The sequence below is a fragment of the Limanda limanda genome, chromosome 3, assembly GCF_963576545.1.
Source record: "Limanda limanda chromosome 3, fLimLim1.1, whole genome shotgun sequence".
Classification (NCBI taxonomy): Eukaryota; Metazoa; Chordata; class Actinopteri; order Pleuronectiformes; family Pleuronectidae; genus Limanda; species Limanda limanda.
Window position 1 is genome coordinate 157,856 of NC_083638.1, and position 19,645 is coordinate 177,500.

The 19,645-nt window shown below is 43.1% G+C and overlaps 1 protein-coding gene across 1 annotated transcript; it reads right to left on the minus strand.

Moving 5' to 3' along the window:
• Positions 1–204: 204 nt before the first annotated feature.
• Positions 205–17,171, minus strand: adamtsl5 (ADAMTS like 5). Its single transcript, XM_061068499.1, has 12 exons — positions 17,040–17,171; positions 13,016–13,131; positions 12,493–12,553; positions 12,251–12,356; positions 10,234–10,361; positions 9,868–9,991; positions 7,490–7,576; positions 6,695–6,858; positions 6,073–6,247; positions 4,185–4,328; positions 3,437–3,508; positions 205–3,340 (listed from the first exon to the last, which is right to left on the minus strand). The coding sequence occupies exons 1-12, from the start codon at positions 17,169–17,171 to the stop codon at positions 3,006–3,008; spliced, it is 1,644 nt and encodes a 547-aa protein (XP_060924482.1). The 3' UTR covers positions 205–3,005.
• Between the last annotated feature and the right edge of the window lie 2,474 nt (positions 17,172–19,645).

Consider the following 19,645-nt stretch of genomic DNA (forward strand, 5'->3'; position numbering starts at 1 on the left):
GCTGGAAACAACAACACTGATCTTTATACGTCATGTCCCGCCTCCTGCTGCTCTACAGGCTCCGCCCCTACTGCACAACACGTCAGGACACAAGTTTCTTGACACTTTCCAGAGTACATGTTTGAAAACAGTTTATTATAAACAATTTTTTATTTAAATAACAAAAAATCATTAATACTTAACAAGTGAAATTTTACATTCCATTCTGGAATCTCAGCTTCAATCAAGTTACACGACAAAGTGAAATCACAGAGAATAACTGAACATCCTTTTTATTCAGTTCTGTGAAGTCGTCAATAAGCTTCAGGACCGGTTCTTAAATCCAGATCCAGACTCAAGAGAGATTTGTTCATGTGTTAAAATGAAGCTTGAAGTGTCAAAGATCTCAGGATCAACAGATTCTCTTCAGTATTTCTGCTCAGTGACAGGGTCTGAACGAGCGAGGCAGCTAAACTGACACAATGTTCAACAAGAGATTCATTTCAATCTTATTTAATTGGGACGAAAGTTAGTTTGCATTTTCATGTTGTTTTACACAACATCATTTTCTTCTGAATCTGTTAATAATGTCTAGAGTCAATTGTCAATGTTTACATTCTTTTATTTTGCATTTGTTACTGCATTTGAAACGAGTGCTGGAAGTCTGAGCTCCAGAGGAGATGGAAGTTTTCTGTCTCGTGCCTTCAGATAAAGTGTCTGTGAGACGCTGAGCTGAATCTAAAACAGATCCAACTCTTCCCCACCGTCAAAAGTTCCTGTTGAGGTTCCAACCTGGGATAATAAGTCAAATATATATAGAGATAGGAGGAGATGTATATATGTATACATTTATATATATATATATATATATGCAGTTTTATTATCTGTAGCAGTGTTTGTTGTAGATGTAAAGACTTGTTGTAAATACAATGTTTTCTTACAAATGCTGGTTCTGGTGTATTTTTGTTCATTTGTGTGCTAAAAAAACCTTAAAACATTTACTAGATTTACTTTAAAATAAAGTTGAGATGGTTCAACCTGTATAATAATTTTATATTTTAATTCATACTTTACATAGACAAATGTACAGAGAAGTTTTTTTGGCACAGGTAGATGAGCTTTGGGATAAAAAGTTTTTCAGATACACAACAAAAGGCGCAAGAGTTAACTATGAACCGTCTGCAAGTATCAGTGCCACAAAATAAAATACTGTGTATTTCATCACAAAGCCGACCTGATGTAACCACACTTTACAAATATCAAACACTGTGAAATACATTAAACAAGTGACACCAAATAAGTTTAAGTTTATGTATTTATACATAAATAGAGTATAAAGTCATGTGTTAAAATATCTTGAGCGAAAGCTCCAAAAAAAAATTCACCTTCAGAACCTGAACGTCTGGGATGTTCAGTATTTTGTGACTGTTTTGGAAGTTGTTTTAATTAAATTATATTCTCATCCACATTTATAATTTATTTTTTGTTTTGACAGCTCGATCTCATGCTTTAAGTTTGAAGCTCAGATTCTTCTGACGTCCACACGAGTCTGGAAAGAGACGTCCACTCGAGTCTGGAAAGAGACGTCCACACGAGTCTGGAAAGAGACGTCCACACGAGTCTGGAAAGAGACGTCCACACGAGTCTGGAAAGAGACGTCCACACGAGTCTGGAAAGAGACGTCCACACGAGTCTTGAAAGAGACGTCCACTCGAGTCTGGAGAGAGACGTCCACACGAGTCTTGAAAGAGACGTCCACACGAGTCTGGAAAGAGACGTCCACTCGAGTCTGGAAAGAGACGTGTGGACGCTGCTGCTCTCGTTTAGTTTGAAGACTCTGAGAGTTTCACTCTGGACGAACAGAAACTGAGGTTTTAGGAAACGATGAGGAACATCTGGCTGATTGGTTCGTTCCATATTGCTATGTTAATCCAGATGTTGATCCAGATGTCCACATGTAGAGGAGACCAGATGTTTATCCAGATGTTAATGCAGATGTCCAAATGTAGAGGAGTCCAGATGTTAATCCAGATATTAATCCAGATGTTCATATGTGGAGGAGACCAGATGTTAATCCAGAAGTCTACATGTAGAGGAGACCAGATGTTAATGCAGATGTTAATGCAGATTTCCACATGTGGAGGAGACCAGATATTAATCCAGATGTTCACATGTAGAGGAGACCAGATGTTAATCCAGATGTTCACATGTAGAGGAGACCAGATGTTAATCCAGATGTTGACCCAGATATTAATCCAGCTGTCAACAAGTGGAGGAGACCAGATGTTAATCCAGATGTCCACATGTAGAGGAGACCAGATGTTAATCCAAATGTCCACATGTAGAGGAGTCCAGATGTTAATCCACATGTTCACATGGAGAGGAGTCCAGATGTTAATCCAGATGTTGACCCAGATGTCCACATGTAGAGGAGACCAGATGTTTATCCAGATGTTCACATGTGGAGGAGACCAGATGTTTTCAGCCTCGTTCTCTCTGCACCTAACAAACCGACGCTTCCTGTGCACGTCGTGGTCATGTGACGTGTGTCTTCATGTTGTGTGGACGGAGACGCTTTGGAAAGACGTTCTGTTGATGCAGCCTCAGTGTCAATAAAACAAAACGTTAAATGTTAATAACATTTAAACATTTGCTCCTGCACAAACTTCACTGAGCAGCTGGAAACATCTGGAGTCCTGACGAATGAGAAGAGGCAGATGTCGACTGTGAAGCTGTTTCCAGTGTTTTGAGGTAAATTTTTACTTTTAGGTTTCCACATAAAAACACGATATACAAAAATAAATGGCTGCTGTGGAAAATCAGCAATAACAAAAAGGCTGTTTCAGTCAAGGCTGCCCTCTTTGGTTTGTGTTGAAAGGTGAACTATCGCCCACCTAAAGTGCTGAATATGGTATAATAACCTTTTTGGTTCATGAATATGGCTTGAGCGGAGGTTGGAGGACGGAGGTTGGAGGACGGAGCAGCTGATCCTGTGGAGAAGGTGGAGAGAGGTTCAGGTTCCGGACTCAACCCCTCAGCTCGGCCGGGGGTGTGTCTCCTGTGTTGCTGCAGAGTCGTTCGAGCGGTCGCAGCAGCTCGTCCTCTCGGGGTCGGTACGCCACCACGTAGCTGCTGTCCTCCAGCAGGATGCGGTTTAATGTCTGCTCGTGGTTAATGTGGCGACGCACCATGAGGATGTACTGTCGTCCGTCCTCCAGCTGCGGACAGTCACACACGTTCGGGACCCAGAGGAATTCCCGGTGCTCCAGACGGAAGCGGTTCCGGTAGCTGTGGAGGATCTGGACGTCGTAACGCGTTTCCTCGCCTCGGTACAACTTCCCGAGGACTCTGGCCCGGAAAACTGACAGAGACATTGAATGTTGAAAAACTTCAAACCTTAAAAAACTTAAGGTTTGGTCCCAAGTTATTAAAAACAGCAAATCAACAAAATTCTTACCAAAGTCCTTCTGACAATACTGTCTCTGTCGTTCCCTTCGACCTTTAACACGCCGACATTTTCCACAATGTCCTGAAGAATGAACACAGCAGAAATATACATTTACAAACATGGACCTTATAACAATATGTCAACATGTCAGGAGACATAGTAATTTAAGATATAAGATATATTAAGATATCATAATAGTAAGTATATTAGATGGGGGTGCATGTTGGAAGGCGTCTGATCATCGGCTGACATCTCAGTTTGAAACGAGGACTTGTCCACATGACACAAGGATTTATCAAAATGATTGATTCCCTCCGTCAGTGCTAACATGTTTGGCTGTGCTCAACTTGCAAAGTGTCAAATATTTTTGTCAGGATAGATGAATGCTACTAATCCCTTCCAAACAGAAAATAACATAAAGATCTTGATGAAATAAAAATGGAAAGATAATTCAGTCTGAATATGAAGTGGAAACCTACTGTGTCTTATATAAATCGTGTGTGTTTATTTAATGTCTTCATCTCTACATATTGAAAGTAGGACCCTAACCATCAGCAGCAGTAGGATTCTATATGAGAGGATTTACTCGAGCAACTGGAAGCTGCAGTTTTAGTTTAGTTGTTCCTTACAGTTTTTATTTTAAGTACGACTAAACACAAATTCAACATTAAATCTGAAATTCATATTTTCCAACTCTCTGTAATGTTCATTGTGTCAGAGATATCTACGCTTGTTGTTGATCAGTTGGTGGACGTACTTCCAGCTGAGGCCTGAGGCAGGAGGTTCCTGTGGTTCTCCTCCCGCTGCAGGCGTGGCAGGACGGCCAGATGGGGGCGCTGGTGGAGCTGCTGGCGGCGGGTTGGGTGGCCTGACTGGCGTGGCGTTTTCTCCGGCTTGAAAACTAACAAGAAAGAAAACACGAGATCTCGTCAACAACCAAACCAACGAACTTCATATGTTTTATTTTATTGAAATAGTTTTAAAGATTAATTGGATCAAACTGACACTGTGGTTAACAGCTGCTCTCACATAGTAAGTTATTCTTCTGTAAATATTATATACATTTTTCACATTTATTTTGATATCCCTATTCAATCCATTTACCATTATCAAACCACTTCTGTATCACAGATCAAATACATAACTGCATGGAACCCTCACACACTTTCTACCTTGTCCTGCTCAACACAATAAAAGTCACAAGTTTCCTTGTTATCTCACAAAAAATTATGAACATTTTTGGCAAAAATCATGAGCTGGAAAACGTTTAGATTTATAATCCTGTTGTATAGATTCCGACAGAAGCTCCTCAGCCTGTGCTCAGATTTCCATGTGACGATTTAAAGAGCCGAGAGATTGTCCACATGTGTAACCTACAGTGTATCTTACAGTGTAACTTACAGTGTAACTTACATTGTAACTTACGGTGTAACTTACAGTGTAACCTTCAGTGTACCCTACAGTGTAACTTACGGTGTAATTTACAGTGTAACTTACAGTGTAACTTACATTGTAACTTACGGTGTAACCTACAGTGTAACTTACGGTGTAATTTACAGTGTAACTTACAGTGTAACTTACATTGTAACTTACGGTGTAACCTACAGTGTAACTTACAGTGTAACTTACAGTGTAACCTACAGTGTAACTTACATTGTAACTTACGGTGTAACCTACAGTGTAACTTACGGTGTTACTTACAGTGTAAATTACAGTGTAACCTACAGTGTAGCCTACAGTGTAACCTACAGTGTAACTTACAGTGTAACCTACAGTGTAACTTACAGTGTAACCTACAGTGTAAATTACAGTGTAACCTACAGTGTAACTTACAGTGTAACCTACAGTGTAACCTACAGTGTACCTTACAGTGTACCTTACAGTGTAACCTACAGTGTATCTTACAGTGTAACTTACAGTGTAACTTACAGTGTAACCTACAGTGTAACTTACAGTGTACCTTACAGTGTAACCTACAGTGTAACCTACAGTGTATCTTACAGTGTAACCTACAGTGTAACCTACAGTGTAACCTACAGTGTAACTTACAGTGTACCTTACAGTGTAACTTACAGTGTAACCTACAGTGTAACTTACAGTGTACCTTACAGTGTAACCTACAGTGTAACCTACAGTGTAACCTACAGTGTAACTTACAGTGTAACCTACAGTGTAACCTACAGTGTAACTTACAGTGTAACTTACAGTGTACCTTACAGTGTAACCTACAGTGTAACTTACAGTACCCACTTAACCCTTACCCACGATAATGCAGCACAAACCAGTTCCACTTGCAGAAAACCTCTTTATCATTAGTTTTTAATCCCGAATCCACCACACAAGTGTTTTCACTTATCAAGCCTGAGTTTGATAACCTAACCCTGAACCCTGATATATCCCTAACATAACCATAATATAACTAGTAGGATATCAGGTGTAGCTTCCATACAGGGTTGGTAGCATTAAGCTGTATAAATACGTTATATTAGTGAGGGTTATCTGATCGGTACTCAGTGTTGGGCAGGGGTGGACAAATGGTATCAGAACATCTCTAATTGTGTTGTGGTGAAAATGGAACCTAAACAACTCTGTGTAAATAGATTCACTTGGATTCTTTCTCTCTATGGAGAAGATGAAGGTCTTACACCAGTGTGGTTTGGTGGTGACTGGAGGAGGCCGGGTGCTGGTGGGTTGATCCCAGTAGCTGGCAGTGTGGTGAGGCTGACGCAGTGGACTCCTCCTCCCATGGTAAAGGGCAAACTGGTCTGATGGAAGCCAGTACTCGTACTCGATGCCTGAGTTTCTGTCTGTTGCCAGCACCTGCGCTCAAGGACAACATGGAAACATCTAGAGTGGCCTGGGTTGGAATGTTCTGTGAAGGATTTATAAAATGTATCCTACATTCAGTGGCTGCATCCTTTCTAGGATGCATTTATAGACGGATTGTGACTAGGCTGTCCCATTTCAATTTAATTCTATTCTATTCTATTTGTATAGCACCAATCATAATCTCATAGAAGGTCAAGACCAAACAAATGAGAGAGTAAAACTCCCCCAATGCTCCTTCAAACCTGAACTTCCATTACTGAGCAACATAGGATCCATGGGTAGATTCTTCTAGAGCCAACCTATCCCAGGTTGCATTGCACTGTAGAGATTAAGAAAGCTAGCTAGCTGGATGGGTTTAGTTAAGATACAGCATCTCCAGGTCCTCAGATAAGATGATGACCACACTACCATCTTACGGTTCTATCAGGGGTCTCTCACCATCAGATGAAGGTCTTCCTGGGTCGGTCCTGGCACCTCAAAGCTCTCCCAGGTGTCTGCAGAGCGTCGGTACAGCAGCTTGGTCCCAGCTACGGTGTACTCACCTGGAACACTGATCTTCCAGTTACCATTGATAACAAATTGGGAGCGACCATTCTGGAGGGCTGGACGAGAGGAGAAGGTGATGGGAGAAAGGAAAGAAGGAAAAGTTCGCTGTTATTCACTGTCGATAAGTGAGTCTAGGGTTTTTCTAACGACCAAACACCAACAACAAAGTCTCTGTATCAGTGGGTGAAGGCTGAAGGTATGTCAGCCATGTGTGGCAGCTGTCTCCCCTCAGGGCTCAGACCATGGAATCAACCTTCACCTGCTCCGCGCTGTGGTCAAGACCTCGAGGTTTATTTTGGTCTCGTAAACAGGGATGAGAATAGATGCCCTTGGTTGTTGACTGGAGAACATGTAGCAGGTCCAGAGACCAAACGGGACAGAGTCCCTCGTGTCTCCGGGGAGAAGTAGCAGAACGTCTCAGGATTCTGCTCGTATGTGATTATAATCATTACAATAAATATAAGATATTTGTGTTATTGAAAATCTTTTCATGCTGTTATCTGTTGTGATTGGTCAGCGTGGGAAATGTTGGCCTCTGCTCTCAAATAACCTGGTTTAAATAGGGGGCGTGTCAGACGAGCTACTAAGGTCATGTGACATCATGACTTTGTGGAAGTAACATTAGAAATAATAACTTTGGTTCTATGGTTCTAAGGAGTAACTCTCTTTACCTGGAGAAGCTCTTACCCAGATAGTTCCTGCTGTCATCAGTGACTCGGATGTGAGTGGCTCCAGCCGGGATCATGGCCACCTCGTTGTATCCCAAAGCTCCGTCTGCTCCACAGAGACATTCAGTTAGAACCTGGCTTTTATTTTATAATTTCATGACCAGGAACACGACAAAAAATGTAAACGAGGCAGACAGAAGAAAAGCCTCAGAACTCAAGAACATTCAAACTCATTTATATTGAGGATTCAACTTCAAACAGCAAATTCAATCATCTTCTCAAACATTAACATTACCCGCTCGATAATAAATATCCAGGAGAACCGTCCAGTTCTCCTGCTGTTCTACGGTACCCCTGATGTTCTATGTACCCCTGATGTTCTATGTACCCCTGATGTTCAATGTACCCCTGATGTTCTATGTACCCCTGATGTTCTACGGTACCCCTGATGTTCTATGTACTCCTGATGTTCTATGTACCCCTGATGTTCAATGTACCCCTGATGTTCTATGTACCCCTGATGTTCAATGTACCCCTGATGTTCTATGTACCCCTGATGTTCAATCTACCCCTGATGTTCTATGTACCCCTGATGTTCTACGGTACCCCTGATGTTCTATGTACCCCTTATGTTCTATGTACTCCTGATGTTCTATGGTACCCCTGATGTTCTATGTACCCCTGATGTTCTATGTACTCCTGATGTTCTATGGTACCCCTGATGTTCTATGTACTCCTGATGTTCTATGGTACCCCTGATGTTCTACGGTACCCCTTATGTTCTATGTACTCCTGATGTTCTATGGTACCCCTGATGTTCTATGGTACCCCTGATGTTCTATGTACTCCTGATGTTCTATGTACCCCTGATGTTCTATGTACTCCTGATGTTCTATGTACTCCTGATGTTCTATGGTACCCCTTATGTTCTATGTACCCCTGATGTTCTATGTACCCCTGATGTTCTATGTACCCCTGATGTTCTATGGTACCCCTGATGTTCTATGTACTCCTGATGTTCTATGTACCCCTGATGTTCTATGTACCACTGATGTTCTACGGTACCCCTGATGTTCTATGGTACCCCTGATGTTCTATGTACCCCTGATGTTCTATGGTACCCCTGATGTTCTATGTACTCCTGATGTTCTATGTACCCCTGATGTTCTATGTACCCCTGATGTTCTATGTACCCCTGATGTTCTATGGTTCTCCTGCTGTTATGTAGTGAATATCAGCTGTGGCATGAGCTCATCACGTTCTACTTTCAGTATTTTTTCATTCCTCTCTTTCAGAAACTATGCAGAAGTTTGATCTGTGGAGCTTCAACTCTATGAGGATGTAGAGCTGAGGAGCTTCAGACAGATGTGACCTTGAGGCCCAATGACCTTGTGAGCAACCATCTTGTTCCACCGCCCTCCACCAGTTTTTTCTTTGTGGAGAAACGCAGCGATAGAGAAAAGCTGCTGAGGCGCCCGAACATAACTATTGTTCCTAAAGACTCTCATCAGCCTGTGTTGTTCTCGCTCCTTCTGAGCTTCTGTTACAGAACCACTCCCAGATGTTTGTTTATGTTTTGCATGAACTGATAAATTCTAGCAAATCCTAAAACAGGATCGAAAATGTATTTCTGTCCCGACAACAGATTTTCTTTCTTTCATTTCAGGTCGTTCTTATCTCACTGATGTTTGTTCATGTTTCTGATCAGTTTGGTTTGAATCAGTTATTTGATGATATAAAAACTGAGAGGGCATGATTGACAGCTGAGACTGACTCAGGATTGGTTGAGAGCAACAGAATCTCGCTGTTGCGGCTCCTCCCCCTGATCATTTCAGACTCAAGAAGGGAGATATGTTATTTATCTTAATATTCAAATACATAGCTACAGTCGTCTATGGTTGTAGATGACATAATGCTGCTGCTTTGTGAATCTTTACCTAAAAAAATAAAAAAATGGAAAGTGAAAAAACACCTCACTTGTTGCTGTGTCTCTAGTTAAACTGAGAAATTCCAAAGAAAGATGAGTCACATGGATTCAGCAGGGGTATGATCCTTTATTCTGATTATATCTTATTCTACCTCCGAGCTTCAGTTCACTTGTGGCCTGAGGAGTTCTTCCTCCTTCCTGAAATCGTAATGAGTGTAATTTTGGAGAACACATCATTAACCGACTTCCTCCCTGGACGGCAACACTTGTGTTTATCACACACGTTGCCATGGTGACTGTTCACTTCCTCTGAGAGCAATCAGCTCCTGACTAATCCTTAATGACCTAAAGACGCTTGAGGGGGAAACAGAAACTGGACGAATCCCAGATCATGTTGGTCTGAGTGAGTGTGTCTGTGTGTGAATGTGTGTGTACGCGTGTGTGTGTCTGTGTGTGAGTGTGTATCCTACCTGCCTCCAGACCTTTGTTCTGATACACACTCTTGTGGTGCAGGCAGGTGGTGTTTTGTCCTCCGCACACCATGCAGGCGTCCTCCTGCTGCTTGGAGCCGAAGATGGAGTCACAGCCAGGTTTCTGTAAAACAAACAGCTTCATCTAAAAATCCTTTGTGTCATTTCTCATGAACCGTTCATTTCATCAGCTTCACATTTCTGTCTGTTAATAAGAAAGTTCAGTGTGGAGTTATGTTCAATTTGGTTTGAATATTAAAAACATGAAATAAACAGTCGGTGTCAGTCCGTGTGGGGGGGCAGTGTGTCCTCAGTCCAGGCCCACCATGATGATGATGACTTGTGTGTAGATGAGCTTCCACTCACCAGGCAGCGTCCGTTCACACACAGCTGTCCCGGCTCCGAGCTGCAGGACGTCCCGTCCAGAACTCGTCCGAAGTTGTAGTAGAACTTGTGACCCAGAGCCAAGCAGCTGAGTTCACAGGGGTCGGAGCCTGACCGGGGGGGGGGGGTTCATTAGGAAGAATATTCATTACAGGATAATATGTTATGATAATACATCTAATGTAATCACATGTGATGCGTCGTATGTTAGCGTAAACACCTGCATATTTTACATCTATGTGTAAATAGTTTAGAATTTGAGACAGGTATTTTTCATACAATCATAAAATAAAATGACACGTCTAGTGACTTGTTTCGTTAGAATTATTCAGGCTGTGGAATCTGGTCTGTTACGATGTCACTTGATCTGAGTCTCAGGTCTCAGGTTACTGTATATATGTATATATACTTTATTTTATTTTATTTTATTCTATTTTATTTTATTCTATTTCTTATATATTGTTGTTTTTTATATTGTTGTTTTATGTTCAAAAGTAGTGCACCAATGACACCAAGGCAATTTCCTGTATGTGCAACAAACCTGGCAAATAAAAGAATTCTGATTCTGATTCTGAAGTCGTTATCTCAAGATTTCTGTCACGACTTTAAAATAACAATATAAAACAATATAAATACTGCATCCTACTATTAACTCTGATCACATTTCTCTGCTTCCACTGCAGGAAACCTGGAGCCATGGAAACCAGGAAACCAGGAAACCAGTAAACCAGGAAACCAGGAAACCTGGAAACCAGGAAACCAGTAAACCAGGAAACCAGGAAACCAGGAAACCTGGAACCATGGAAACCAGTAAACCAGTAAACCAGGAAACCTGGAAACCAGGAAACCAGTAAACCAGGAAACCTGGAAACCAGGAAACCAGGAAACCTGGAAACCTGGAACCATGGAACCATGGAAGCCAGTAAACCAGTAAACCAGTAAACCAGGAAACCTGGAAACCAGGAAACCTGGAAACCAGGAAACCAGGAAACCAGTAAACCAGTAAACCAGGAAACCAGTAAACCAGGAAACCTGGAAACCAGGAAACCAGGAAACCAGTAAACCAGGAAACCTGGAAACCAGGAAACCAGGAAACCTGGAACCATGGAACCATGGAAGCCAGTAAACCAGTAAACCAGTAAACCAGGAAACCTGGAAACCAGGAAACCAGGAAACCAGGAAACCAGGAAACCTGGAAACCAGGAAACCAGGAAACCAGTAAACCAGTAAACCAGGAAACCAGTAAACCAGGAAACCTGGAAACCAGGAAACCAGGAAACCAGTAAACCAGTAAACCAGTAAACCAGTAAACCAGTAAACCAGTAAACCAGGAAACCAGTAAACCAGGAAACCAGGAAACCAGGAAACCAGGAAACCAGGAAACCAGTAAACCAGGAAACCAGGAAACCTGGAACCATGGAAACCAGTAAACCAGTAAACCAGGAAACCAGGAAACCTGGAACCATGGAACCATGGAAGCCAGTAAACCAGTAAACCAGTAAACCAGGAAACCTGGAAACCAGGAAACCAGGAAACCAGGAAACCAGGAAACCTGGAAACCAGGAAACCAGGAAACCAGTAAACCAGTAAACCAGGAAACCAGTAAACCAGGAAACCTGGAAACCAGGAAACCAGGAAACCAGTAAACCAGTAAACCAGTAAACCAGTAAACCAGTAAACCAGTAAACCAGTAAACCAGGAAACCAGTAAACCAGGAAACCAGGAAACCAGGAAACCAGGAAACCAGTAAACCAGGAAACCAGGAAACCTGGAACCATGGAAACCAGTAAACCAGTAAACCAGGAAACCAGGACACCTGGAACCATGGAAACCAGTAAACCAGGAAACCAGGAAACCAGGAAACCAGGAAACCAGGAAACCAGGAAACCAGGAACCATGGAAACCAGTAAACCAGTAAACCTGTAAACCAGTAAACCAGGAAACCAGGAAACCTGGAACCTGGAACTCTTGCTCCAGGTTCAGACTTGATCTCTCTCACCTCCGTGAAACGTGGTCCACCTGAAGGTGTTTCCAGCCACTAGGGGTCGATCGTTGAAGGCAGCGCACTGCATCTCTCTGAAGTCCTCCGAGCCAGAAGCACACTCCTACACACACACACACACACACACACACACACACACACACACACACACACACACACACACACAGATACACACGTGACACATGACCACAAAGGAAATACAAACATTGTGTATAGAGAGACATGAAGGTGGTGCTGACCTTGGAGTTGCAGATCTTGTATTGTCTGGGTTCTCCTGCACATGTTCCACCTCCCGGGTTCCTGAGTCAGCAGAGAGAACAGAGACTATATGATTATATGTGTGTTGGTTCTGTCACAGAGTAAATACAGATTCTAAACATTTAAATATGAGTTTCAGACTCCTTCATTAAAACAGTGTGCAGTGTAATTAGCCGTTTGTACCGTAAATGTTCATTTTTATCACTTTGAACCAAATTATCTGATGAATCAGGTCGAACATGGAATGAAGCAGTGATTTGACTAACAATCGTTAACTGAAGCAACACTTAGTTTAACAGCCATAAACACTACAATGAGGACGTGGAGGAGGCAGCTGACAAAAGACACATGTCAATTATTGAATAAATCATAAAATGTCTTCAGCCCATGAAGCTCAGCTGAAGAAGCATGACATCGGACAACACGACTGATGGAAACAGTGGAAACAAGAAGGAAAGAAAACGTTTGTCATGTGGTCAACCTGCGGGACAGGATGTTCTTTACCTGGTGATGCAGGTGCGTGTCCTCACAGAGGCTCCGCCCCCACAGCTGCGTGAGCAGACCGACCAGCCGCTCCACGCCGCCCACTCGGACGGCCCCCCCGCAGAGAGCCAGGACGACTGAAGCAGAGACAAACACAACTTCATGATCGTTACTGAGACACCAGCTGATAAAGCCTCTTTAAAGAAAATCATCTTGTCAGAGAAACTTTTCTCAACTAAAATAACACAGAAATAAAGTTCATCAAAATTCAAAATTCCACACAAGAATTCAAATGACTTCAAATTCTCCTGAACTGTATTTTACTAATAAAGAAAGCAAGAAAAACACTGAACACTCAGTAACACAACATGAATCCATCATCTCTCAGGGTCACAGGCGGCTGCAGCCAATGAGACGTCAGCTGAGAGATGACAACAAGTCGCCAGCGAATCACAAGACTGGAATAAGACCACACCCACACACAAACATACACACACTCACAGATACACACACGCACACGCACACACACAAGACTCTTCACATCATCGACCTGAACTCCAACAAAACTCGGATCAATGGAGCTGATTTGTTTGATCTGGTGCTGATGTTGTAAATCAAAGTTTTATACACAATTAATTTTACTATTATCATCACATATGGAAGTGATGTCACGAATCAGATGCAATAAAACCTTGTGAATCATCAGCTGAACAATAAAAGTGATTAAAGATGATTAAAGAATCTCAAACACATTCCAGAGGCTTTACCCCGGAGGATAAACACACACACACACGTACACACAGAAACATCCACTCAGATACACACATGTTCACACATACACAGATACACACACGTACACGCGTACACACACACACATAGAAACACACACACAGATACACACATGTACACACACACACACATAGATACACACACACACACACATAGATACACACACGCACACACTCACAGATACACACACACACACACACACAGATACACACACGTACACGCGTACACACACACACAGATACACACATGTACACACACACACATAGATACACACACGCACACACTCACAGATACACACACACACACACACACACACACACACACAGAAACACACACACAGATAAACACGTGTACACACACACACACACACACACACACACAAACCCACACGTCCGTGCTGGGGTCACCTGAGGTCGCCCTCATTAGTGTTGGGGCCACTCACATTAGCATTGATAACAGTTGGGGATGGGGGGGCTGGAATTCAAGATTAATGACAGTGACCTTTGACCTTTAAATCCCCCCCTCACATGACCAGGAAGTGTTTCAAACATTTAGATATGAACAGACATCCTGTGAACGGAACCCTCAACACAGCTTGTAGTCTGGAGCTTTACTTTTGTTATAATAATAATAATAATAATAATAATAATAATAATAATAATAATAATAATAATAATAATAATAATAATAATAATAATAATAATAATAATTTCATTGGTCAACATCACTTTTTCTCAGGATGCAGCCAGGGGGCGCTGTTCTGAGGGCCGGGGTTGAACCTGTGTCTATTGATCACAGGAGAAGGTTGAGAAGGTGTCTCCTGAAGGACGTCGGGGGGGAACTGTGGCAGCAATCAGACCAAGGACAGAAGACAAACAGCTGCCACAGCGAACCAGCCAATCAGCTCGCTCCCTGGCCGCGGAGCTCCGAGAGCTGTGATTGGTTCACTTCCTTCAGAGCTGAGGCCGTTTATCTGAATCACAACATTTAATGGTTTAGTCTGTGACTCGTGAGAAGAAGAGAAGATCCAGGCTGGAGAAGGTGGTCTCAGATCAGACACCACACCCAGAGGTTCATGTGAAGCCTGAGGAAGCTAATCACTGAGTCTCCAGGAACGTCTCAAGGACATGGAGGTCTGGACGACCCAGCTCCACTGGGAGGAGCCTGAGTCAGGACCAGGACATGTGACCCACATACAGAACAGGTCTCTAGGACCAGGACATGTGATCCACATACAGAACAGGTCTCTAGGACCAGGACATGTGACCCACATAGAGAACAGGTCTCTAGGACCAGGACATGTGACCCACATACAGAACAAGTCTCTAGGACCAGGACATGTGACCCACATACAGAACAGGTCTCTAGGACCAGGACATGTGACCCACATACAGAACAGGTCTCTAGGACCAGGACATGTGACCCACATACAGAACAGGTCTCTAGGACCAGGACATGTGATCCACATACAGAACAGGTCTCTAGGACCAGGACATGTGACCCACATAGAGAACAGGTCTCTAGGACCAGGACATGTGACCCACATACAGAACAAGTCTCTAGGACCAGGACATGTGACCCACATACAGAACAGGTCTCTAGGACCAGGACATGTGACCCACATACAGAACAGGTCTCTAGGACCAGGACATGTGACCCACATACAGAACAGGTCTCTAGGACCAGGACATGTGATCCACATACAGAACAGGTCTCTAGGACCAGGACATGTGACCCACATAGAGAACAGGTCTCTAGGACCAGGACATGTGACCCACATACAGAACAAGGCTCTAGGACCAGGACATGTGACCCACATAGAGAACAGGTCTCTAGGACCAGGACATGTGATCCACATACAGAACACGTCTCTAGGACCAGGACATGTGACCCACATACAGAACAGGTCTCTAGGACCAGGACATGTGATCCACATACAGAACAGGTCTCTAGGACCAGGACATGTGACCCACATACAGAACAGGTCTCTAGGACCAGGACATGTGACCCACATACAGAACAAGTCTCTAGGACCAGGACATGTGACTCACATATAGAACAGGTCTCTAGGACCAGGACATGTGACCCACATATAGAACAGGTCTCTAGGACCAGGACATGTGACCCACATATAGAACAGGTCTCTAGGACCAGGACATGTGACTCACATATAGAACAGGTCTCTAGGACCAGGACATGTGACCCACATATAGAACAGGTCTCTAGGACCAGGACATGTAACCCACATACAGAACAGGTCTCTAGGACCAGGACATGTGACCCACATACAGAACAAGTCTCTAGGACCAGGACATGTGACCCACATAGAGAACAAGTCTCTAGGACCAGGACATGTGACCCACATATAGAACAGGTCTCTAGGACCAGGACATGTGACCCACATACAGAACAGGTCTCTAGGACCAGGACATGTGATTCACATATAGAACAGGTCTGTAGGACCAGGACATGTGACCCACATAGAGAACAAGTCTCTAGGACCAGGACATGTGACCCACATAGAGAACAAGTCTCTAGGACCAGGACATGTGACCCACATAGAGAACAAGTCTCTAGGACCAGGACATGTGACCCACATAGAGAACAAGTCTCTATCACCAGGACATGTGACTCACATATAGAACAGGTCTCTAGGACCAGGACATGTGACCCACATAGAGAACAGGTCTCTAGGACCAGGACATGTGACTCACATATAGAACAGGTCTCTAGGACCAGGACATGTGACCCACATAGAGAACAAGTCTCTAGGACCAGGACATGTGACCCACATAGAGAACAGGTCTCTAGGACCAGGACATGTGACCCACATATAGAACAGGTCTCTAGGACCAGGACATGTGACCCACATAGAGAACAGGTCTGTAGGACCAGGACATGTGACCCACATATAGAACAGGTCTCTAGGACCAGGACATGTGACCCACATATAGAACAAGTCTCTAGGACCAGGACATGTGACCCACATATAGAACAAGTCTCTAGGACCAGGACATGTGACCCACATATAGAACAGGTCTCTAGGACCAGGACATGTGACCCACATATAGAACAGGTCTCTAGGACCAGGACATGTGACCCACATATAGAACAAGTCTCTAGGACCAGGACATGTGACCCACATATAGAACAGGTCTCTAGGACCAGGACATGTTCATTGAAATGATGAAGTGAGGCTGGAAGCAGCTGAAGGTTCTGACCTCCAGCGGATTGGTCTCTGTCTGTGTGGACTTACGCTCTGGGGGGAGGAGTCACAGACGGGAGCGAGCAGCAGCAGGACGAAGGTCAGGGCCTGGAGGCGGGTCGGTTTCCTGGAGACACGGAGACAAACAACCACATCAGTCGCTGGTGACATCACCCTCCACATGACGTGCACACAGACACACAGACACACAAGCAGCAGAGGTGTCTGACAGGAAGAAAGAAAAGACTCCACACAGCCGAGGTCTCACGGATCACAGGCTTTGTATCCAAACATCATATTAAATATAAAAGGAATTAGCTCCCAGATCCCAGGTTGGATATCAATTAGGAGAAATAACGTCAGGTTGTGACTTTCCTGATGAAACATTAAACCTCAGCAACAGTGAGTTTATATTTAGAATCCAGCAGCATCATGTTGTGTCCGAAGTAAAGCAGAGAGTTGTGTTACCATCACTGCTGAGCTGATGAAACCTGTTTGTTAAAAGCTCGTCTCTGAAGGAACAGATTCTGACTCATCCAGGGATAAGTGCTTCTTCTGAGAAGCTTCTTGGAAACACGTCTCTTTGATCTCTTTGATTCTCTTTGATTCTCTTTGATTCTGCGTCCTGGCCCCACCCGGCTGTCACATGTTCCAGTTTGTGTGACGGTTTCATTGGAACCTTCCTAATGACAACGTGAGGAATCTGAGGAGTTTCACCAACTTAAGGCTTCTGTTTCCTTTTCCCTGATATCTCATCATCTCACGTCCTCCTCCTCTCTGTGATCTCTCTCTCCGTCCTCCTCCTCTCTGTGATCTCTCTCTCTCTCCGTCCTTCTCCTCTCTGTGATCTCTCTCTCTCTCTCTCTCTCTCTGTCCTCCATCTCTCTGTGATCTCTCTCTCTCTCTCCGTCCTCCTCCTCTCTGTGATCGCTCTCTCCGTCCTCCTCCTCTCTGTGATCTCTCTCTCTCTCTCTCCGTCCGATCTGCTCCACAGCTTCCTGCCTCTGGCTCGGTCCCAGGTCAGGAGCTGTCCCGGCCAATTAGCCGCCTCAGATCTGCCCCCCCGAGCCCTGAGCTCCTGTCCTTACAAGGGGAATTCACATCCGAGGACCGGTCACGCTGACCCGCCGACACCAGGAGAGAGAAAGACTCCATCTCTCTCTTTTTCACACAAACCTTTAACTCCTCAGTTTTAAATCTTAAACTTCTGACCAACTGTAACATTTCAAACAGAGTGAATCCACCACAGCTCAGTTCTGCATTAACAAATTATGTCTGCACCATAAATGCAGATTTCCTGTTTAAACTAAAAACTAAATATTGAGAAAATAAACAGGCAGAAATTAAACAAAAAAACGCAGAAAACCACATTTTACATTAATGTAAAGTATCAACATGTGAGCAACTTGCCTCATATTAAAGGTTTGTTTCTTTTTATCTGGGATGAAATCCTCCTCTCGTCCTGAAAGCATCAATAAGTCGTTCTTTAAGTTTTCTGAAAGAAATGAAAAGAAGCCGATGACTGAACGTTGTGATAAACACAGCAAACTATTGGTCAGCGTACCTGCCCCTAACCGACCAATCGTGTCCCTGCCTCACTCTACATGACCATGAGTCATCGCAGGGACAGACGCACAGACATGAAGGCGTTAGCCAATCACAGACGAGGAGCAGCTGTGAGTCAGCTCTGGGGGCGGAGCTTTGACCAGACGGCCAATGGGAGGAGTGGGACGTACCAATATCTCTTCAAAGTGAAGCCTGATTAATAACCAGCTTTAATAAAAGCACATTCCTTCCATGTTCAACAAATAAAAGAAACCCGTGTGAATAAAAAAACATTTACATGTGAGAATGTGTCGTTATTGTGTTGTCGTTGTTGTTGTGTTGTTGTACTTCAGTTTGTTCTAAAGTAATAACCAGCTACTGCTGCTGTAAAACAAAATTATAAACAGAAACTAAATATTATTTGAAGATAAATCCAGATAGATTATTGTTACACATCCCCAACACAACAATAACCTTATTGTTACACAAACAAAACTATACTTACTGTAACACAAACTATACTACACTACACCTTTTGTTACACAACCACAACACTACACCACACTACACTTATTATTACACAACCACAACAAAACAATACACCTATTGTTACACAAACACTTAACAACACTACACTTAATGTTACACATCCACAACACTACACTACACTGCACTTATTATTTCACAACCACAACAATACACTTATTGTTACACAAACAACACTACACTACACCTTTTATTTCACAAACAACACTACACTACACTTATTGTTACACAAACACTACACTACATTTATTGTTACACAAACACTACACTACACTTATTGTTACACAAACACTACAATAAACTTTTTGTTACACAAACACTACACAACAGTTTTTTCTATTTGTTGTTGTAAATACTAAATTAATCAAAGGATGAAATCATTTGTAATTTTTACAGTTGATCTAAACATCTGTCGAGTTGTCTCATCAGTTTCTTCTGTTTGAAAAACAACAACTAATATAATAATAATAAGAATTGACATAATGATATTTTGCAGATTGTGGAAACAAAGTCTGAAAAGTGACTGAACTCACAAACGTGTCCTGGAACATTCCCCCCCGACGCTC

Coding starts and splice junctions, on each gene's coding strand:
- adamtsl5 (XM_061068499.1), bottom strand. CDS start 17,171: ATGTGGAGGGTGATGTCACCAGCGACTGATGTGGTTGTTTGTCTCCGT. Junction 4,329..6,072: donor CACCACCAAACCACACTGGT/GTAAGACCTTCA, acceptor CTTTCTTGTTAG/TTTTCAAGCCGGAGAAAACG. Junction 3,341..3,436: donor GTATTGTCAGAAGGACTTTG/GTAAGAATTTTG, acceptor TGTCTCTGTCAG/TTTTCCGGGCCAGAGTCCTC.